Source organism: Embiotoca jacksoni, unplaced genomic scaffold (genome assembly GCF_022577435.1).
Source record: "Embiotoca jacksoni isolate LCO1_2020_lvr unplaced genomic scaffold, fEmbJac1.0.p SCAF_11, whole genome shotgun sequence".
Lineage (NCBI taxonomy): Eukaryota > Metazoa > Chordata > Actinopteri > Embiotocidae > Embiotoca > Embiotoca jacksoni.
The window spans coordinates 14,181,671-14,204,998 of record NW_027185241.1 but is presented as its reverse complement, the minus strand read 5'-3'; the positions used below and the strand labels follow the sequence as shown (position 1 = coordinate 14,204,998).

General features: G+C 44.5%; 2 protein-coding genes and 1 long non-coding RNA gene across 4 annotated transcripts; 1 reads left to right on the top strand and 2 right to left on the bottom strand.

The window, feature by feature from the left end:
* Positions 1-412: 412 nt before the first annotated feature.
* On the bottom strand, positions 413-13,435 carry mtcl3a (MTCL family member 3a). Its single transcript, XM_069143261.1, has 6 exons — positions 12,861-13,435; positions 7,830-8,129; positions 5,223-5,810; positions 4,867-4,946; positions 2,816-4,676; positions 413-1,821 (listed from the first exon to the last, which is right to left on the bottom strand). The coding sequence occupies exons 1-6, from the start codon at positions 13,032-13,034 to the stop codon at positions 1,585-1,587; spliced, it is 3,240 nt and encodes a 1,079-aa protein (XP_068999362.1). The 5' UTR covers positions 13,035-13,435; the 3' UTR covers positions 413-1,584.
* Positions 12,940-22,393, bottom strand: LOC138194490 (microtubule cross-linking factor 3). Of its 2 annotated transcripts, XM_069143262.1 has the most exons (12): positions 22,288-22,393; positions 20,516-21,322; positions 20,091-20,315; positions 19,817-19,975; positions 18,960-19,031; positions 18,303-18,622; positions 17,910-18,069; positions 17,457-17,526; positions 16,723-17,269; positions 16,499-16,628; positions 16,042-16,363; positions 12,940-13,028 (listed from the first exon to the last, which is right to left on the bottom strand). In XM_069143262.1, exons 2-11 carry the CDS (start codon positions 21,260-21,262, stop codon positions 16,253-16,255), a joined length of 2,541 nt encoding a protein of 846 aa, XP_068999363.1. In that variant the 5' UTR covers positions 21,263-21,322; positions 22,288-22,393; the 3' UTR covers positions 12,940-13,028; positions 16,042-16,252. The 2 variants fall into 2 exon arrangements, with proteins under 2 accessions (XP_068999363.1, XP_068999364.1); XM_069143263.1 differs by lacking the exon at positions 22,288-22,393 and having other exon boundaries at positions 20,516-21,531.
* LOC138194491 (uncharacterized) lies at positions 14,011-15,327 on the top strand. The gene is made up of 3 exons (XR_011177930.1): positions 14,011-14,842; positions 15,030-15,083; positions 15,238-15,327. It is a non-coding gene; the product is annotated as an uncharacterized lncRNA (long non-coding RNA).
* Positions 22,394-23,328: the final 935 nt, after the last annotated feature.

Here is a 23,328-nt window from a genome sequence, read left to right as displayed (position 1 = left end):
CGAAGATGACAGCCAGCAAGATTGAACCGAGACGAGCCAGACAGTCATTTAGTTCGGGTGCTTCATCTCGGAGTTCAACGGTCACATAAATATTTATGTGCAAAGTTTCATTGATGTTCACAACTTATGATATTATTGCTTTACTGTAAGGCTAAGGATCGAGGATGTCCGGCAACAAGGCTTGGCAACTGAACAGTGGAAAGGTCGGCTTAGCTTGTAGTCTGGGGGCTAAATTACTGACAAGTATAATCACAAAGCCCCACTCAACTTCTGATATTCTACTTTATAACAACACTATCTTAATAATGTCTATTGCTGCTTTCACAAATTGGTTTAAGCTTCCCAGAATCAGTTTTAGTGTAATCCAAATATAGGTACTCTGGCACGTGATGTGAAAAGAGAAGAGAAAGCATTAAGTCCTTATATTTATTACACAAAATTAACAGCAAAGGCATCACCTTCATTATGATTCACCACTTTGACCCAAAAAAAAAAAAAAAAAAACATAAAAGTAATGTCCTGATATGTGTCTAATCAGATTTAGTAAAAGTACAAAAAGGGCTTTTCTATATCTTTCATAAGCATCATTGAGTATGTTATGCAAAAAGAAGGCTCTCATAGATGAGGTTAAATGTACATTTTGTTTGGAAAACATCCACAGTGGGTGGACAGAGAAAATTAATGTCATTACAAACAAATGAATGTATATTTCAAATCAGGAAACCGCATAAGCCTTTGGTACAAAGTTATTTAAAAAAGAAAAAAAAGGAACTCGCATTTTAATCTGTTGATATCAAGTAAATGTTGTTTCTGCTTGATGAAAAAACGTAAAGCCAAACATGAGTTTAAAACAAAATGTTTGTCACAGGCAAGGTACAGTCCAGGCGTGTAGGTCATATTCAAGAAGGCAGGAAAGCGACGCTGCGTCATTCAGCACACAGAGTGATGCTGCAGGACTCTTTGCTTCGCTGTCTTTGTCTCTGTATTCGACATGATGCTGCATATTGTGCATGGAACATCATACTTTGTGCAAGAAGCATTTAAACATGTTGCACAAAATAATACCAAATAAAGTACATCATCATTCTGCATATCACTTGTTCTGAAAGTCTGAAATGCAGTGAATAGATCAGAGGGAGCAGTGAGGGGTCTGTTGTTGGTAGATCTGCAAGGCTACACTAGTCAAAGCTAGAATCCAGACCTGAGCGTAGGATATGTTTTCAGGCGGTTGGCATGAACGAATGACACGTTGGTTGTGCTCATTCCTCGGAGAGTGATGCTTTCACTGTCCTCGGATGCTATGCATGATGCCTGGCCAGGTCATCAGTGAACTGCTGAATAAGTGAAGCTTCAGATCCTTTACTTGCCTTTCTTGGTCAGTGAAGCTCCACTGGATGCCACATACATTCTAATAGTGAGTCGATGAACTCACAACTAAAGCACTTCAGAGTCTCTAGTGGTGGAGAAGCAGTCTGGATTTGGTATATACAACAGTAAAAAGAGGGAAAAGAAAAAGGAAGTTTGAGAGTTCGGAGGTTTTCACTGAAGGCATCTGGTTGGCTCAAACGCACGGTGAGATGGAGATCAAATGATGACTGTCTCTATGTGAAAGGCGTGTGAGTAGGTTAAGGAGGAACTGTGTTTCTGAAGGGGAAAGGCTGGAGGCACAACGGGGGTGGTACAGGGAGAGGAGGATGTGGAGGATGACGAGGTGGAGGAGCGGCTCGCCCATCGGGAGGGAAGGCGGCGGTTGGCTGGACGGGCAGGCCTCGAAAAGTTCTTGTGGACGGAGGACGAGGAGACAGAAGGCTCTTCATTTTCCTGTGGAGAAACAAATAGATTAACATTTTAGGATTTTCACACCGTCCTGTCTACAATCAAATTCACACACTCAGATACTTTACATTTTGTCACGTGTTCCATCTGTTGTCTTCTTGACCCTAGGAAAAACAACAGGCATATTTCAAATGGGAACACTTCAAAAAGCAGCACGCTCATGTGAAAAGGTCACAAGACGATGCCTTTGCTTTTGGTCCGGAGGGAAGTCCATAAAGTCCCACCACCTACCCGCTCTTCAGAATCATCTCTTTATCTTGGACAGTGCTCCTTAGTTTGACTTTAACTAAACCGGTGCCTCTGATTACATTCTTTTCATGAGGTCAAATAAAATCAGCTTGATAATTGCTGCCATGACTTCTTTGACATTTGCATGACTTTAAAGCAGCGTAATCACTTCAGCTTTCTCATGCCTGTGGTCTGCCAAGGGCATTTAGTCAGCTGGCTTCTTGCAGATAGTTCTGTAATTACAACACAAAGGCCAGAAAAACACTTCCACTACGAGGCCCCATGGAAGGACTGAAAGATGAAAGACAAGCTGGTGCGGCCGATAGACCTCCTGCCTGGTTTAAACTTGATGTACCACGCTGCCAATTCCTTCTGTTGAGAGCCTTTAAGCAAAGGAATGGCCCAGATGCCCAGATTATAATGGAGGCTTTGGCCTGCTTCTGTCTCTTAGCACATACCAGAAATAAACAACGTTCCCACCGGAGCTGTCCTCAGTCAAGGGCAATTGCTTCATGTTTCACAATGTAATGGAACAAAATGAAATGTACGAGTTCATCCAGGTCCACTGGCACGACTGACCTTGAAAAAATAGTTTAATTATATTTCAGACCAAACATAGTGCAGCCTTGCATGTTTTATTCCAAAAGAAATCCTCTGAATGTTAACACCTGCAGTGAACAGCACACCTGCTGAAAGGCAACATATCTGCATATATGTAGTGTAGTGGATACTTCTGTCAGAGTCTACCCACCTGCACTATAAGCTGCATCTCTTTCACACCCATGGTACAGTGGCTGCTGAACTGTGCACGTGTGGTGTGTGTCTGAGAGGTGTGTGAAGTCTGTGTGTATCTCAGAGCAGGAGGTAGAGGGAGAGGGTCCATGTCCAGCATGTCCAATTGGAGGACGTCCTCCTCCTGCCTAACACTGAAGTTAGGGCTTGAAGGCATCTCGTTCTGTTGGCTCTGGTTCTGTTGCGCCCGAGCTGCACTCTCATAATTTTTCAGAATCCTTTCCAGTGCTCCGTAGTTGGACCTGGACCCCTCAGGCCGTGGATACGCAGCAAGAGTGAGGGGCTTCCAGGGATGGTCATTCATCATGCGAGGTCCAGGTCTGGAGGAGTCGGACTGGTAAGGAGAAACAGAACCATGTCTTGGCTGTGTCATCTGTCTTTGTTTGTTCTCGGCAGACGACTGCTGGAGTGAGACACCAGCTCTGGCTGGCTGAGGCTTCGCTCCATGGGGATTCTCCTTCTTCAAGCTGGAATCCTCCACAGGCTGACTTGGCTGGGTATTTGCAGGCAGGACAGGCTCAGGAAAAAGAGCCCCTGTGGCCGCTCTGGGTTGCGTTTTCCTGGAAGGACTGCTTGCTGTTTGAACTTTGTGCTTGACTTCACACTGATGAACAGAACTCTGAGAGGTTATTGTGGCTTCCCTGAGTCCGGCCTGTGTTTGTTCATGTGAAAGGGCGGAAGGAGTTTCTTCCTTTATTCTGACCTCATGGGCTTCAGTAGCACATCTCATTCGCCTTGGTTGGACCTCTGAGTTCTGTATTGTGGACTCTGAGATGGAGAGGGATAACGTCCCATCAGGATGCGCACCCATGACACTAGTGGTGACATCAGTGCAATGTAGCTGAATTTCAGGTTCTTTAGGAAGTAGAATCTCATCTAATGCAGTAATGACTGGTTGGCAACCCACAGAGTCGGCATCTGTTACAGTACAACTGTCTGGTTCCTCTACCCCGCGGCCCATCTCAGCCTGAAACAAAGTCCTGTTGAACTCAGCTGTTTTTTGTTCCAGCATTATGTTTCTTCTGGAGCCCTGGAGGTTGGTGCTGACAGGTGGTATTTCCAGAGAGGACAGGAGTAAATCTACAGGTAACTCTCTGACAACTGGAGGCATTTGTAGCTCACGGCTTGTTAAGCTCCCAACACCAGCGTGGTAATCTGAGCGCAAGTCTTTTGCAGCGCTCAGTATGTTGACTTCAGAGAAGCTTTTCTGGACTGTTCCATATGCAGACAACTTGCTGCTCGTACACTTGCCTGCATCACAGGACCAGCGGTTGTGGCAGCAGCCCATGTTACAGTTGGGGTTAGTAGGTACAGAGCATGATGCCATCACACCATCCATAAAAACTTTTCCTTCATTTTCTTGCAGCATAGCCTCAAACTTCCTGACAATGGATGGGCTGCTACATTTTCTGTCCCCTAAAACACAGGGGCTATGGCACTTCCCCACTGTCGTTACGGGGGATTCTGGGATGTGGAGTTCTGTGTCTGGATGGGTGGGAGCGCTCAGATTCCAGGAGGAGGAGCGGGGAGGGATGGGTGGGGCTGCTGTATCTATTTCAGGGTGTACTCCAGGGCTCGTCTGTGAGCCTCTGTAGCTGTCTGGGTCAGCGGTGTTTGTTGTCCGGGATTCGCTCAGCACGTCATCGGCCTTCCAGGTGTTATCCGGTGACAAGGTGATCCAATTTTCCCTCTCCAGGGCCCGAAGATCATCGTAGATCTGGTTGAGGTCACAAGGATATTCATCGACCTCCAGGCGGGTTTTATCATGGCCAAAGAGCATCTCACTTTCCTCGGGTGGACAAAGGGATTCAGATCGATTCCTGAAAGGAGTTAGAGTAAATTTACCCGAATCACATAACGAGTCCATGTAATTTACATCTCAGATATAGCTTCATTTTTCACTAGTTTTCAAGAGAGACATGTTAAAATACACTTTAGTATTCCCTCGCAGCACTAAAACAAACACAACATTGACAGTATGTGCGTGATAAACCTCGGCAGATATTGTACCTCTTATCTCCGCTCTTCTTTCTGATTTCATCCTGGTAACTGCAAAGCTCCTCACTTACACGGGCTATCTCCTTCAGAGCCTGAGACAGAGAGAGAAAGACAAAGAGAAGTTGAATATTGTGGCTTGTACAAATAAAACGTAGCGCTTTAAATTGGTGGTGAGGCAGATAAAGAAGATTGATTACACAAATCAACCAAAGACTGTTTGAAACGGGGGTACAGGAGAGAGAGTACAGAAACACTGCTTACACTGGTAATTAAACAAGTTTATGACTGTATCGCAAAGACAAGGCCAGAGATAGGAAATATACTGTCTATAAATATAGTTTTATTAGTCAACAGTTTGAGACACTCACAGCATTGAGAGCAGTGGTGTTCTTCTTTTTCTCGCTGTCGTAACTCATTGGGGACCAAAGATGACTTTGTTGTGGACCAACATGGATACTATTTTCATTCCCTTTAGGATCATATTCCTGTGGTACTCCACATCCAGGAGCTCCATGAAAAATAGCATCCAGCTCTGTTGTATCCACAGCTTCCTTACAATCAGTGGCTGAGTCTTGCTGCCAAGTGCCTCCGGGTCTCAATTCATCCACAAGCTGAGGTTGTGAACGTTCATGCTGAGTGAACTGAGCGCCAACATTAAACCCACAGAGGCCGTCTGCCTGGAAACAGGTGCTGTGGTGACTGTTTCTGCCACCACAACCACCATCACCACTGCTGATTCTGCTGTGACCAAAGCCAGGTAAAGCTGGATGTCTGTTTGGTTCTGACTGACTGCTGCTGCTGCTGCTGCTGAGCGGCTCGGAGCGGGAGTTGTCAGTGAGCAGACTGGAGCCTGTGCTGGTCGAACATATGCTGAGCCTATTCACGACCTCATCCACATCCTGCCTCCCGGTGTGCAGTGCGGCCCCCCCTCGCTTGGCTCTCACCTCACAGTACAGCTAGAAATGGTAAGAAGAAATAGGAATTAAGATTGATTCACCTATATTAACACACTTTGACAACAACAGGCTTTTAAGTAATGAAGGAAAAGAAACATTGCCAATAATTGAAGAAACTATCTAAATATGAAAACTCAAAGTATAAATACATTTTTGTGGTCACATTTTATCTAAAGACATTATCAAGTAAACCACTATACAACTATTATCAGACTAATGTGTTGCAGCCTACATTACAGTAGTACTTTCTGCAACTATTCACGGGATGGTTGGGATGAGATAAAAGACAGGAAATGGGTCAATCATGAAAGGCTCCGACAGTGTAAAGAATCTAAATGGAACAATATGATTATTCAGTACTATTCTGTATTCATTCACTGCTTACGCCTGACTTCTCATCATGCTAACTAATGCTGGATGATGGAAAGTCAGGCAAGACATTTTTAGATCACAGAAGATTAAAAAAAAAACATTCAAAGAATTCCTTCAAATAAAATTGGATAACCTCTGGCCTCCTACCATGGCAATCTCAAAATAGTAACTATTTCATGTTGACTGGGCTCCCTTCCCATCACGCAATGTCTAGATGGGACTACTGCCTCTTAGCCTGCTTTAGTCCTCTGTTGTTTTCCTCTCTCATTTTCTGGTCTCACAGGGGCAAATGAGAGCCACATGTTCTTTTCATAGCAAATTGTTCCAGTGCTTTCGCTCTCTGTCCAACTACTTGGGTATGGCTTAAAAAAACAAAAGAAAAACACACTAATCTGCTCTTCTAGGCATGTCAGATTTTAATCCGCCGGTAGACTTGGGATTTGTCATCTCCCATGATAAACTGTCTCTTTCGTTGGCTTTGTCGCTCATTTCTAGGCCCATTAATCCATTTTGAACTTCTTCCCTATCTGCCCTGTCCTATCTTGTTATATTTTCCTGTCTATTCATTTTAATCCAATCCCTCTGTTTTTCTCCCTCACAACTTGTTAAAGAAGTTACACTTTCTTATTCGTTTTCAGAATAAATACATCTGCTAAACTTTGCTGATGAATGGATAAAACATTTTTTTATCAGAAACAAGTTCCTCGTGGTGAATGTGACTTCTTCAGATTGCTAAAACCCAAAGATTTTTACTGTCACATAAGATCAAAAGGTCTACTGTTATGTTGCAGCAAATTATCACTTTTGAAAAACTGGAACCAGCTAACTTATTGCGTTTTAGTTTGAAAAATAATAATAAATTAATTATCTCAATTATTGCCAATTCCTTTGAGTCATCCAGCTCTCACTGACACAATCGGGCACATTTCTAAGCATGAACAGATCCTGAAGTTGTGCTGACTCATTCAGCTTTCTCTTCAGAAATGCGTGAATTTTAAACAAGGGTGGAACGAGGGGCATCTTGTCAATGCACTCTCTACTGGCCAAAAATGAGGCAAAATGAAACCAATGACTGTCTATGAGTAAGCATTTCTGTTTGGATCTTCAGACTAACACCAATATTGTCCACCTATGGAGGAGTATATTTTTTTTTATCTCTTTTAAGAAGTGATTCTATTGTATGTCAGCTTCCCTGTCGACTCCACTCTAAGTCAAAGACTGATTCATTCACTACCTTTGTCTCAGTACACAGAGACCAGAGAACGAGCAGAACTCTCACCCTCCTCCTTCGCCTCCTTCCTTTCCTTAAACTTGACGTTTGCACTGATCAGGGATGTTGTTTTGACGGTGTTGATGGTGAACAGGATGTGTAGGAGGGGAGTGTTACACACTGCGGGCAGCTCAGCACATAACAAGCCATATACCACACAATTTAGGTCAAACATTCTCAGAATAATGGGCAATTAAAAAACGCATGAATACAAAAACAAATGTTTGGAAACTGTATTTCATGTTTTTGAGAGTGTTCTGATATCTACAGTCTTGCCTTACTTTGATCTAAATCCAGCATCAACCACAACCCAAAATCTTTTAAACCTTGAAAAAATGTGGCTATATTCTCATTTAGACACACTCAGAGCATCTTACCTGTTCTATTTTCCTCTGCATGTCCTTCAGCTGGCTGTCCCACTCTCTTCTCTCCAAGTCGAACCTTTCCAGCAGCTCAGCCTTCTCCCTCAGCCAATCCCTCTCATTGTGCTCCAGGCGACAGCGCAGGTCCATGGCCGTCGACTGTGTGTTTACCAGGATCCTCCGCTGCTCTTCCCTCTCCCTGCGGAGCATTGAGGTCTCGCCTTGTTGTTCTCGAGGACTCCGTGACGGCACACAGCCAGGACCTCCTGCTGACTGGACCCCTCCGCTCAACCCAGTAGTTTCTCTGTCCTCCAGCTGAGAGAAGCAGACAGGGAGTGCAGAGGGCACAGAGGAGGAGAGAAAAGTGAACGGCGAGATGGAAAAGAAAGAGTGGGAGAGAAGTGGAGGAAAAGGGAAAAATTGCAGTTGGACAACCAGAGGACGAGAGACAGATGACAAGACACCCAAGTCGGGGGTGGGAGAAAATGTTAAAAGTGGAATTAAGAGAATGAAGGAGTGGCAGGAAGAGAAGGTGGAGGAAGTGGGGGAATAATGCACCGTGGGGATGAGTGTGAGTGGGTTCATAGGAGGGAAGAGGGAGAAAAGACAACAGATTGAACAGTGAAAATATCCTGCAAGAACTAACACACTGGGTTCCTGGGTTCAGGGTTCATTTTTCTTTTCTATGGTACTTCACTAACACAGGATACAGTGCAGGATATGGCAGATTCTGGCCTGGCAAAATATGTCTGCAGATGTGGCCTTTGTCAGACGATACTCTGGTGATCCGGTTTTTAAGAGAAACACAGTTTCATATACAGATAATCTCTCAACACAAATAAGAACAAACTTTTGATTCATTTTAACTCTAACTTTAGAAAAAATGCCAATCTTATTGGGTCCCTTTTCAATGCCCTTTTCAAGTAAAATACCATGGGCATTTCCCACGGGATTTCCCCTGTGTTAGGACCAAAACCTTCAGATGAAACAATGTTATCACTTCACTAAGAATGAAAAGAAACCTTGCAAAACTGAACTGAATCAGACTGCTCCAAAGTCAGACTCCTGAATTCACTTAAAAGACTTTTTTTTTTTTTTAAACAAAGTGAATTTGATAAAGTATGTGTGACCTCTCATTATATGGTAATCATGTTGGGAAAAAGTCCATCTGAAATGTCATGTTGACAGAAAATTCTCTGATCTAGTAAATGCTCTTTTCAAGAACTGGGAATAAGGGTGTGTTTTAGTGCATATATCGGTACATTCTGTGGTAAATGTGCCTTTTTGTTGCTAGTAAAAAAGCAGAAAGAAATGTTGGCTTTGTTACTGGAAGGAGCCCAAGACAACGCCTGTGCATGTGCATATATTCACGTGCCTCTGTTTTTGCGAGTGTGTATGTAGTTTGTGCATATGAGCAAGCCTGAATGTGTTATTTCAGTGTTCCGCCACAGACATCAACCAAATCCTTCTTACAAGCCTCAGTCATGGTGCTATTTCTGCCTGTGGCCTGGGGTCAAGAAATTATGGAGTAGAAAAACAAGTCAAACCATTCTGTCTGCCTGTGGCTCTTAAAGTTCTCCACAATTAGAGATGGATGATGATGATGGGTGCTGTCCACAATCTATTTAAACATACAAATGTAAACAAATAGTGAAAATGCAAAAAAAAAAAAAGATGCTTGGATTTATAATAAAGAGCCAAACTCCACACTGATTGATTGAGACAGGAACGGCAAATTGTCCTTATATTCTGCAGGAACTGCACTTGTAAACAAAGGACTCAGATCACCAGCATCACACCTAGCTCAGGGAAACACACTCGCGCACACAAAAATACACATTAAATTCAGTCTTGAAGAGCCACCTCCAGCTGCTCTTGGCCACCCTGACGGTCACTGTATGGCACAGGGTATATAAAGGTAACTGTGTCACCAGGGTGACCCACTATAAATAGTGGACACACAGCCTTGTACAATGTCACATTCCGCAGGGAGGCGGGGAGCGAGGTAGATGGAGGAGGGGGAGTTGGCTGCTAAGTCAGAGTGAGATGTCTCCTAGCTGCCAGCAGCATTCATAAATCAGTGGCATGCGGAAAAATATGCCTGGAAATATCCAGCCTAAGACCTTGGACGCTTTCTTGGTATTTAGTGGTAGAGGTGCCCAAAAAGGATGTGGAAACAATGTACAGTAGTGACATACAGCCATAGCCCACAGGGCAGAAAGGTGTGAAATAAATCTCAACAGAACATACAACTGGTTGATAAGCTGCCACACTGTTTATGCTTAACTGACTTGCATGGGATTAGAGCCCATAATATCGGGCAATGCTATTTTATGACATACAGTATCAGCTAATCCAAATTCAAACCAATACACTGATATGGCTGTTTGAAGCTTCCTTCAGTTTCTTGTCCACTCAAATGACAAACATAATAAATCAAAAATATGTAAGATTTGTTTATATCGCAGTTCAGTCAATCTTTCCTGCTTCGGCACCGATAAGGATTTCTTCACCATGACAATGTCCAGATGCCATTTCACTTACAGGTTCCCTAAAAACTACCTCAAAAATCAAACTGAGTGGACCTGGGTTCTTAACTACCCACTACCTCTTTAATTCATAAACTTCCTCGCTGCGGTGGGGTGTTACTACTCTTTACTTTCTTCAAAGTGCAGTAATAAATGAGCTAGCTGTGCAGATAGCAGTTAAATACAAAAAAAGTTTATTATAAAAAATTAAAAAAAAACTGTTGAGAGAGCTGAACCAAATTTGACTGTATGACTCGGTTGATTGCATTTAAGGGCTCCTGTTCTATAATTCATTTTCAACTCAGTACTAATCTAGATGGCCATCAGGGTAATCGGTACTAACATTTAAACTGCCCTAACGATTACCTTCTAGCTCATTAACTCCCTCTGCTTTCACTCTGTCTGAGCTAAAAATGGGCCGTCGTGTCTCCTGGTACAGTGAAACAAACGTGTGGAAAATGAACGAGGACTTTCTCACCTATGTTGAAACTGTTCACAGTTCACTTCGAAGTGAAATGAAGGAACACCCATTTTACTAGACTGACCTCCTTGCATTGATTTGCATACAGTCTAAAATCACAAGCCACATTTGATTTGTTGGGCAGTTTGTATATTAATCAAAGAATTAAAACTAAACGGCAATTCGGTCCAACCCAACACTATCTTTTCTATTCTGTCAAAATGTTGCATTTAACAATGGATTATAAGGAGAATGATTTCAACAATCAAGTAGAAAATCAACAGCCAAATTGCATATAATCTTACTTTGCTGTACTAGAAGAAGACAAACATTTGTTTATGGACAATTTTCGAACTTGCCCCATGTGAGAGACAAGTTGGTAACAAGTGTGTAAATTAGTGGTTTGATTACTCAGCTGAAAATGATTTCAGAAAACCTGGCTTGTGTTTTGAACCTTATGTGCAGTAGCACTTGGTAAATATGTACCCAAAAGTATAAACTGTGGCAGGATGTGGCATCAAGACAAAACAACTTTTACAATGGAGCTAAGCCTGCTCTGCTTGGCTTCACTTCAAGTCACATTTCTCTTGAGCATAAGAAACTGTATGTGAGTGTCTGCATGTGTGTTTTCATGTTAAATTACTGTACATTTGAAATATTCACACACACAATCAAGAGCACTTTGCAAATAAATAAAAAGGACCGTGAGACACTGATGCGTCCTGCCCTAAATAAAGCTCTCCGAAGCGACAGGTAAACTAACTAAATGATTTACAAACACAACGCAAAACAGTAACTGTCTGTTTTTAAATGTCTCTTTGGCAACCACACTGAGAGAAGGCCGGTGAGACAAAGATAACAGCTGAAGTGACTTTTCACATAAAGGAAATAACATTGTGGTAGTTAAACCATCTCTGTGTGTGAGAGATCTGTGATCTGGTAAAGCCAAGTTACTGTTTAATTCCTGTGTTATCAGTGATTTCTCCCTTTTGCTCTGCAGCACCATTGCACCACCTTGCTAATGTCCAGCACCATATCATTGAATTTCTGAGCTTCGTCACTGCAATGAGACAACAAAAAGAGAGCTGTGAGAGAGGGGTGAATGCATAAACGTTCACTGTTAAGTCTGTGATAGGAATCATATGGGCTTCAACTGGCAGATAAAGACGGCGTCGTAATAACATCACAAAGAAACTAGAGATAAAACAAGCACAGAGACGTGCAAAGACAGTCAGCACACAGAGCTGAAACCTAAATCTGAGCAGATTTCACGGAAACAAAAGTTTTCAATTTTTTGATCTACAAAGACTGAACAAGTCTCATCCGGTTTAGACGTCTACTTTAGGGCAGCCAAAGAAATTCTCATAGAACCAGAAAAAAAAAAAAAAAGAAAGAAGCTAAATCCTTAAAGCCACATTGCTTTGAAGAAAAGCTATGCATGGTTGTTCAAGTGATCCGTACACTGCCTGACACAGCATGGCACTGGTATGCAAACTTAACTATTTTCTGCCCATTTCATTGCCAAAGTAGGCCAATATTTCATCTACTGAGAGCTGGCTGTTAAAAGCCAAGTTGGGTGTCATTGTCTGGCTGAGCGGGGATAACTAATTTCGTCTCCTCTGTGCAAATCTTTTGTCTCAACTGAGGCTCGAGTTGGATGCATGCCATGGTGACTTATCACCCTGCCATATGGGTGGTGAGTCCAAGTTGCACCACACTGAATGCCAGACATGCACAGACATGGGAAAGTGGTAAAGATAATATACACAAGAATCTAAATTACTGAAACAAAGCCGTCTGCCCTGCATGGGCAGTGTTGCACTTAAGGACTGCTGCAAAACATGATAAATGTGACTGCTTTTGGATAACTGCCCTCCCAACTTGTGCACGCACCTGCACACAGGCACGCGCACGCGCGCACACACACACACACACACACACACACACACACACACACACACACACACACCACTATCTAATGCACCAAAGTTATTTGTTTGCTTTTTACAGCCCAAGACTCAAAATCCCACCCGTCCAACAGCATCATCCCTCACCTACCTGCGCAATCCTGCATTTGAGTTCAGCTTTCTCCAGCTCCCAAGCACATCTGTCTCTGGTATACTGCAGCTGGAGCTCACTCCTCTTCTCCTCCTCTCTCTTCACCTCCGCCTGCACTTCCTCTAAAACCGTCTTCAGGTCCAGCAGAATCCTCCTGTTCTCCCCTCCCTGCATGGAGACACAGTTGGCAGCAAACCTGTCAATCAAACATGCCAGATGAGCTGTCTGCAGTGACAGCACTGCTGTTCAAATCACGATCACGGAGGAACCAAGAATGAAATCATTTATTTGTAAATTACAGCGTTTACACTGATATATCAAATAAGGAAGTTTTGAATTGGAAGGAACGCTGTGGGAAAACTAAACTTTTAACTTATAGACTGGCACAGAAAAAAATGCATCATTTCAGGAGACTGCTGATGCCAAATGCACACACAACTATATTTAGCTTTCACAGGGGTGGTCAGAAATTCCCAATTACTTGTATGTCAGCCACTTCTCTCAACAACGTCTCCTTCTCCCGCATCCATTCTTCTTTGTCCTGTACGTGTCGCTTTTTCAAATCCTCAAATTTCATTTTTAGCCGTGTGTGTTGTGTTTGCTGCTGCTGCTGCTGCTGCTGCGGGGGCTCGGGACCCGGCCACATTTGTCCCCTGAGGATCTCAAACTGGGTTCCTGCTCCACCCTCTCCTCCGCCTGGTGAAGCGCCAAACTGGGGCTCGTAGATCTGACTGAAGGCGGTGGGTGGAGAAGAGATCCTCCTCAGCGGGCTGCGGCTTTTGCCCCTTCCTCTGTCTGCCCTCTCCATCCTGGCGCATGGGACAAACTCCCATCCCTGAGACGGGACGTACCCCCCGCCAGCACCGCCCCCACCGTGTAGCCCCGAGCCGTTCATAAACGCAGTCCACATGTCTCCAGTGCATTAAAATAAAAAAATAAAAAATAAACAACTTAATCGAGTAAATTATCAGTAGCCGATCACCAAGCTATTCTGTAAATATCCATTTCTGCTCTGTAAAGTGTAGATTGGTTCAGTTCAGCATACTTTCCCATCAAGTTTTTCAATTATCCAAACCCGGCCAGATCCCCCGTCGGCCACACAGCAGCACTCAGGGCAGCAGTCGCTGCGACGGGACCGGACGCGTCGGTCCCCTCCATATCTTCACCGGGACAAAAGTCCAGCCGTCATTCCGTCGCCAGTTCCCGCGTGGTTTTCTCTAAATATCTTCCAAAGGTCTCCTCGCTGCTCCACAACGGCGCTGTTTGCTTTTCACACGTTTTGTGGTGATCTCGGGCCGCTCTCCGTGTCGTGCCTCTTGGCCCCGCTCACAGGCGGTGACAGACACCCGGTAACCACCCGGTAACCACCCGGTAACCACTCCGCGGCGAACGGGAGAAGATCCCAAAAATATCAGTGAGTGCTCTGATGCAAGAGCAGCGGAGTATTTTTACCCCCCCTGTAACCACGAGTTTATTTTCCTGTAGCCAGATAGCTGAGCGGCGCCTGGATGAGGCCGCGCGGGAACGTCCGTTCATCAACACCGGACGGCTCTAATTACGTCGCCACCTTGCGCTGTACCCATGGCAACGGACCAAGTCACGCGTCGCGACGCGGGAGACTGAAACACAGCTGAGAGCAAACCGTCACCGACAACAAACGACTTCTCACGACCCAGGAAGAAGAAACCGGTCAACTCAATATCAGCTGCTGTCGCAAATAAACCCGGGGTGTCTTACCTCGCCCGTAAACAGAGCCAAGTTTGTCTTCCTGTCCTCTTTTGTGGGAGACCTTCCTCCCTCCGTGTCTCATCGAGCACGAAGGGGGACGACTACCACGAAGGGGAGCGACGGCGGGTCGGAGTGTGTTTATCTGGACCGAGAGATAGCACAAAGGTGGCTAGCAACTACAGGTCCACTGTTTGTAACGCAGGGCCTGAGAAAGTAACTCGTCCCGTCGTTACTGCAGCGGAGTAACGAGCAGGGTAAGTAGAAGTAACGCGAGTTAGAGGTAACGTTTACCTCTTTTTAAACGTCTGTCTGTCAAATGTTCCGCTCAAGCGCACAAAAAAACAACAACAACAACAACAACTACGCAGCACGTGTCATTTGACTGAACACCGGACCCTTACCTGCTCTTATAATATTGTAATGAATGTCCTCATTCATCAGCAGCTTCGGGAGGATGCATTTCAGCTGAAATACTGTCTGAAGAGGACTGCAGAGGTTAGTCAAAAACAACTGGAGAGCGAGAGCCTGCAGCTGAAACGATGCTTTCATTAACTGGAATAAAATGTCCCTTTCTCTCTCTTTCTCCCCCCTCCTCCCCCTCCCCTCTCTCTCTCTCTCTCTCTCTCTCTCTCTCTCTCTCCCTCCACAGCTGGCCCTAATATGTGACGTAAAACATCCCACCGGTGGGATGAAAGAAGTGGACGGGCCGGTCCCCCCCACCCCCTCCCCCCTGTCCTGCACGGTGGTCATGTCCGCTGGTTAAACAGATCCTTCATAGGAAAAACCTTTGGCTTGATTTTTCTGACCCACCTCAGGACCTTTTTTTTTTTACACAACCCTGAAAGTCACATAAGCACAATCTAAATGTGGGTACAATGCCCACATCATGTCGCCCACGGCTGTCTGGATGATTTGTTACAGTTGACATTTTGTCATGATTCAGTACAGTTACCCAAGATCCATAAACATCATGTTTGTTTGTCAGACAGTTTGAGTGTCAATGTTATTGTGGGAGTGTGTGTGTGTGTGTGTGTGTGTGGTCTGTGTGTACACAAACTTCAGTATTTACAAAGTACTCCTCATGGATTTGATTATTGCTGTGGTCACATGAAAAATGTACACATACAAAGTAAAAGTTGGATTGGTCAAGAAAATCATAAACTTTTGAATTTACAGACATTTCAAACTGTAGGCAATAATAAATTGGTGCAAAAGCAACAGAAAAGTTTTTTTTTTTTTTTAGCACCTCGACATTATCGGTTCTTTACACTTACCAACATCGGCTAAAGCGTTTCCACAGCATTTTTAAAGCTAAATTAATTGTCCTACCCTAATTAACAGGAAAGTGAGACATGTCAATCAAACACAGCCTATACCTGCCCACACAGTCCTGAGAAGAAGTTTACCTTCGGCAGAGCAACTGAAAACACAGAGAATTTAATGACATACTCACCTAACTCGCTCCAAGGTGTGTAGTCTCCAATAAAGGTTGAAAGCATCTGAGTAGATGAGTGGCTTGAGTCATACTTGGAATATGATAATGTCCTGTACCTTGAGTGACCTTAATGTGACGTGTTCAACATAACAAAATTGAAATGAATGAATAAGTAGAAAAAAAAAGGAAACAATGAAAAATATATATAATATGATACTGAACATGTGCTTCACAGAACAAAGAACAGGGTGAAAAGAAATACCAATTTAAAAATGGTGGCGTAAGAGAGTGAAGAGAACAGAACAAGAATGAGGATCAGCAAAATAATGGGCTGAAACATCTGGATGGATGACAGTTAAATGAAAAGGGGGGTGGTGGAAGGGAAGAGCAGAATAACAAGCGGTCAGAAGAAGAAAAGTGCATGTTAAGACAACATGAAATGGACCGTCACTTGTGCGATTGCGTCACAGCTTACAGACAGTGGCTCCTCTGTTTGTTTGTCGTCCTGTTTGGGGACCTCCAGCCGGTCTATGAAGCTCTGCAACTCCTTCCTGAAGGCCTTCATCTGGGCGTTGATACGATACAGCAGCTCATGCTCTCTGATCCTATTTGAAAAATCATGCAAATTAGAATGCAAGGTTTGCACAATACAATAACAGCGGAGAGATCATTTATAATACTTCTTTGTGCATTAATTACCTGCCACCCTCCTCATCCTCATCCAGTCTTGCAAACAGCTCCCCAGTGTTGACGTATACTCGGGCCTCAGCGATGATAGTGCTGGTGTCAGTGATGAGCCTATCGATGGTCCGACCCAGCCTCTCCGCCTCGATGCGGATGTCTATCATCTGTTGTCGGTCCTTCAGGCTTCTGGATAAAAAACGGCTATCTACTGGTGAGTAAAGGGAGCGCGTCGGGGTGAGGCAGCGGATGTTCCTCACCTCGTCCGAGTCACTCTCCCCTCCAATGGGGCCCTCGCGCTTGCGGTGGGGCGGGAGGAGGCGAGGGGAGGAAGCAGAGGCCGAGGGCGTGTCGTCGTCCCGCCCTCCGTCGCTCTCCGCGTCACTGTCCCGGGGGCTGCTGCGGATGCCCAAGTGGGAGGCCAGGTCATAGCGCTGCATGTTGGAGAGCAACACGCGGTTCTCGTACTGGAGCTGCATGACTTTGCCGCTCAGTTCATTGATCTGCAGACGTGCTGCTTTCAGCTCCTCCTGGAGGGCCTCCAGTTTAGCAGGGTCAGCTCCTCCTTGGGTTGAAATGAGGCAACAAGGAAAAGTGGAACACCTCCACAAATTAGACTTTAATGCGCATATCCTGGAGGTTTTATGAAACACATTTTTAAGCTGTAAGAGGAGAGATATCCTTCCCTTTCTCTGCAGTGCTGTTCTATTGCGTGCAACAACGACTTATTGAGAGATTAAAAACAAACAAACCTCCTCCATGTCTTGATCCAGGTTCATGGGATCCAGCCTTGTATTTAAGTTTATTGAGCTCATTTGTCACCTGAAGATGAAACTGAGTCTTATTCCCATGTTTGTTTAGTATGAATTCAGATAGCAGACAGCTTCAATGCTTCAAAGTCACTGATGATACCAGAAATAGCAACAAATAGGAAAGAGGAGACACGTAACATCTCACATTGCTAAAATTAAAGTAGTGTTGTGTAGCAGAGATAAAACTGGGCGCATAAACTATCAGTCTGCTGCACTTGCGATGGAAATTATTTAAAGTTTTTCAGACAGAAAAACTGTATGGGGCATTTTATACGTTTTATAACTTGTACTTTTAAAGCAGTGACTTTGCGTAGTCAAAACTAGTTTCTTCTTGACTCAAAAGAAAGAACTCTTAGGTGATTTTTTTTTTTATAGAAAGTCTACACCACCCACCTTTTTGTTCTCTTCCTCTACATCTGCTAAATTCCTGCGGAGAAGTTCAGCCTCATCCTCCACCAGCTGAAGCTGCTGCCTCAGCTCCGACAGCGCCTCGCCCTGCTCTCGGCTCTGTTGACCTCCACTGCTCGAGCCATCCAGTCCTGATGCCGCCAGACTAGGAAAACAGAGAAAAGAAGCACTGATAACTATGACATTTGGTTTGCTGACCCAAATCTTTTCTAGTTCTTCAAAAAACAAAGGTTTCAGTTACTTTCTGTGTCACAAATTGCAGATTTCATTCTCCACAGTGTGGGAATATGATGTTTTTCACTCCATAAAAGCTATCACATTTCTGCCAGCTTGGTACTAGTTTATTCCTCAAGATTTGAATGAATAAGTGCAAAGTACCTTTCCTCCCTCATGTCGTCCAGCTCCGCCTTCAGCCCCCTGTTCTCCACCTCCAACTCTACAATCTTCCTCCCCAAGATGTTAGCCTCCTCCTCCACCAGGCGTAAGCGGAGCTTCAGCTCAGACTCTCGGGTGGTGGGAGGCCCTCCGGCCTCACCTTTAGACAGAGGGCTGTCCACGTCCCCGTAGAAGGATCGGTACTTCTGCAGCTCCTGCTCGAGTCGATCCTTCTCTTTGTCAATCTTTGCCATCTTTTTCCTCATCAAGATGGCTTCCTCCTTGATGAAGGCTAACTGGCATTTTAGATCCTCATTGTCCTCCTGTGAAGAGTGAACATTTTTTTTTTTTTTTGTACAGTGGTTTCAGTGTTTTGAGTGCAAACTGTATTTTCAGAAAAACTTTTCTTGTGTAATCAATTGGTAACTTGTTTAAAAAGCTCACATTCCTGGAAATAATTAATTGCCTCAGCATACATTGTAGTGGAGTAATGTGGTGATGCTCATGTTTTTCCATCTTACTTTCGCCTGCTTTAAATTATGACTCTCTGATGCCCAGTTCTGCACATTACATTTTGTTTTCATTTGGAAATTGCATTGGAAAATAACCTCATTATTAAGCCTATACCTTCATAATTTAATAATGTAAATGCTGACTCACCTCGATTGGGGTCTGTGGAGTCTTTCTTTCAGCTTTCTGCCCATCCTTGCTTCCTTTTCTTTTTAGTGAGAGCTGCAGGAAACAGTGGTTACATCATCATCATCATCATCATCATCACTCGCTTGCTGTTTTCTTACTAAAGGCAGTGATATCATCCAGATTTATGGAACACCGAAGGCTCACTAATGGAAAAACAGGACTGCTTAAACTCACCCTCAAGAACACTTCTGGTAAAATATTCAAATGCAAATCAGAGGTGCTCTCAGTGAAAGTGTTATTTTAGAGCCTTTAAGTGAAATACAACCCCAGAAAAGAATCACATTTGTGTATCTCACAAAATGTAAAAGGACGTTAAGACACAAATCTGTTATGTTACTGCAGGGCAGTGGGGGCTGTTCCATTGGCAGTGAACAGGACACTGGTTTTCTGATGTTGTGCTTAACCAGACTTATCTACAACTTGAGGTTTGTTTTACATTTACTTTTTCCATCTCTATTATGGAAATTATTTCCAATTTGAGTCCATAGTCAAACCATCACCGCAAATATCGGCTGTTAAGTATATTCCTTTTCAGCCTGTATGTTGTTGTTTTTTAAAACAATAACTTTTTTACAGCTATTTGCAGAAACACAGTTTAGAAAGTCTGATATAGAATTATGTAGTATATTGTAAACATGACATACATTGACAGTTGTATTTGTCAGAGACTGACCACCATTACTGTCTTACAAACACTGCACTGTTCACCCACCTTTCAGTAATAGTAGATCTCAAATGGCATTTCATATTATCAACCTAACTTCTAGGCTTCAGACAACAATTTGCATTGGATAAGTGTCACAGAAGGTGCCTCTCACCTCTTTGGCTTTCTCGAGTTCATTTTGCAGGGCCTGTTTGGTGATCTCCACCTCTATCAGCTGCTGCCTCAGCTTCTCATTCTCCTCCTCCGTCTTTGTCCTCTTCTCCTCCACATTTTCCAGCTCATGGTGCAAGCGCACAGACACATCCTTCGCTACCTGGAACAGGAGCCAAAACAAAATAAACAGAGAAAGAAGGAAAGAAGGGAGTTACACTGATGGTTATTGATCCTGAATATACAGGGGGATGATGGTCGACTCTCCACAGGCGCACCTTAAGGTCTTGCTCCAGACTTCTAAGCAGCTCTCCATCCACTTGGCCGGTTTCTGTGAACCTAAGCCTCTTTCTCTCAGCCTTCTTTAGCCGATACTGGAGGATCCGACAGTTCTTGTTGGCTCTCTCCAGCTCTCTGCGCATGTCATGCAGCTGGCAGGCATCTTCTTCGTAGAAGGTGTCCCGCATCTCATCCATCTCTGCCCGCATCTCCTCGATTTCATTCTAGCAAAATAAAATGCATCCCAAAATTATTAAACCCTGCATCTGTCCACAAAATTATCAGGCCCTCTCAAAAATATATTCTTCACTAGCACTATAACTAGGCTACCATACACCCTGCAGGCAAATACAACAGGTACAACTACGCTGAAATTACCTTTTAAATGAACTGTCAAGCTTGAATCATATCCGAATCAGTTTACCTTTAGGTCATCGTTTTCATCCTCCAGCCTCTCGATCTCATCTTGCAGTCTCTGGTCTGGCTGCAGAGCCGGTTGTTGAGGTTCGGGGGACAGCTCCGGCTCTGACGCCGGTGGAGATGCTGATTTCGTCTGCATCTTTGTCCCTTTCTTTCCCAAGCTCTTATTCAAGTGAAACTGTATTAGCTCGGACTGCAAGCATCCCTCCTTCCAGAAACCGGGTCCGCAGCCGACCGTGCTTTTGGAGCTCTTCTTGCTGCTACTTGTAGCCGCGGCGGCCTCTCTTCCTCTTGGGTTTTTGCTCCGCAGTTTGGGGGATTTGGATGCGCAGGGCTGGTCGGAGACAACCCGGTTCGGATCTGCTCTCGAGGGCGAAGGAGCATCAGCGACGAGGCGGGGGGAGTCCTCGGCGCCTCTGTCTGCCGCCGCCGCTGCCGCCGCCGCCGCGGGCCTGCTCAGCGTCGGGCTTTCAGCACCAGCAGCCTGGACAGCAGCCGCGCCTCTGACGGCAGGAGCGCCTCCGGCCTGCCGCTCCCTGCCTGTGGAAACGGGGGAATGACCTCGGCTACTTCTCCCTCCCCCTCCTGCTTGCTTTGACGTGATGGGCTTTGACGAGTTGCTGCCCTTCTGAGTACTTTTAGATCCAGTGTCTTTCAGCCCGGCCGGAGACGACGATCGCTGCTGCTGCTGCTGCTTCCGGCTGCTATTGTCTGGCTGCCGCGGCGAGTCGGCAGATGATGGGTTCATCATGGTGTCAGAGGCTCAGCTCATCTTCGACAACATCCATCCCCTTCACCAATATCCCTGCAGCTGGAAAACAATTAGCTTTTCAGGTATAAACGCTGCAAAACGTGGAAAGGGTGACACTGCTCTACAGGTCGATCAAATATAATCCAAGTTTCTGTCACTGATTAAAGCTTAAAGTAAAAAGAAATGGGAAAACAAGCAATTTTACAAAGCCTAATTAGGTACAATGTCAGTGCAGAGATATCCACCAGAGATTGTGCAGTCGGCCGTCGGCCCTTGTATAATGAGATGTGTGTGAGATCAGCAGCAGCTCGGGTAATTAGACAATCCACATTCGCGTCATATGCGCCCAAAGGGTGGGCAGTGGGCGAGAAAGAGAGCAAGCAAAAGACAAGGTAATGTCATTGGCTATCAAACTACAAGCAGCAGCCAGCCAATTAAACAGTGCTGCCTGTTAACAGCTGAAAACACCGGTTCTGTGGCTCCTGATATGAACCCCGACCGGACCCATCCAACAGAAACAAAGGATGAACCAGACACTTGATACTAAAAGAGAGGCATCCAGACTTACAGCCGTTTCCTGTCAGCCATCATCTTACATCCAACATGCCCGATGACTCAAATGGATGAAACAAAAGTGTCTAAAGCAACAAACAAAACGTCTTTTTATCCAGCTGCCCACGTGTTGGCAGTTTCTGCATTTTTATTTTGTTGCTTTGGTTTTAAAAGCACCAAGAATTAACTGTCGGTCATTGAGCTTAACTAACTGAACAACATTAACAAAGAAAAAAGCGCAATTCAATGTAGACGAATTTATTATCTTGTACAAATTAACATGTGGGAGCAGCGAAAGTAAATCAGCCCACCTTAGAGGCCTGACAGATGGCTAGAGAACATAATGTGGATCATAATCAGACATTTGCCCTTCATACAGGTTACTGCTGTCACATTCATCTAAAACACGCCTGTGTGCTCCAAGAGAAGTCATTACCACGTGGAAATAAATAACCCCCAAATGCATTTCTTACCGTTTTCTGTGTTTTTGTCGGATGCTGAAAGGGTAGTGGTGATGGGGAGGCAGAATAGATGCTGACTCGAGCGCCTCCCGACCACCAAGCAACCTGTTTCAATATTCATGACATTACATCATCGCTGGGAGGGCCGGGGCTGCACGGAAATGAGCGCTGCACGCAGCAGGCTGCTCTCATTGGAAGAAAACAGGTTGCACAGACCGGACTGCCCTCTCTTTCTGTACGCGTCTCTCTGAACAATGATTGGACGCAGGCACTCGCAACGTTAAACACACCTTGTGTTCAGTCGTTTGAATTGCCCTTGGATATGGACTTCAATTAAACCCTGAAACTTTATAATACACCCCCTCCCCCCCTTTCCAAAATGCTCAGTAGTATGCATGGCCCTGCATTATACGTACTTCCATTAGTAAGCTCCATAACTATGTGTACTATGGTAAATTGCTTGTAGTGTGTGAATTTCAACAGGGTAGTGTTGTCTCAAATCGCACGGGCCGCTCTGCGCTTACCGGAACACACGACTGCAATACTTTAATGCATCACCAGCCAACATATCTGCAAGCCTTTGTCTGCTCACTTTCCGAAAAATGAACGCGTTTTTGTGCCCCCTCTTTCACGAACACAATGACCACACTTATGGCTTCCATCCATGCAACAGTGAAGGGGTGCTTGGTGAAGAAGTAACACTTTTGTGTGGACCTGTACAGCTGACATTTGCACATTCCCTATGTTGATGGTAATTTCCTTAACCGCCAATTTTCGCAGTTTGAAAATAGGTAGGTGGCCCCTGGAGTCACACAATGACACAGTAGAGTGTTGGAAGTGAATTCCTACCCAACCAGCATTAAATAAAGACATGGAGCATCGAGCTAAGAGTTGGGTCACTACCACTAGTAACAGAGCGAAAACATCTGTGGCTTCAATTCAGTCTAACAGCAGAACATATTGGTGTCATTTCTGTAGGTATGTTAACATCGTATTTGTTATGAATATGCTATTTGTTTTCCCGTGAATGTCTAGTGCTGCTGAATTTAAACT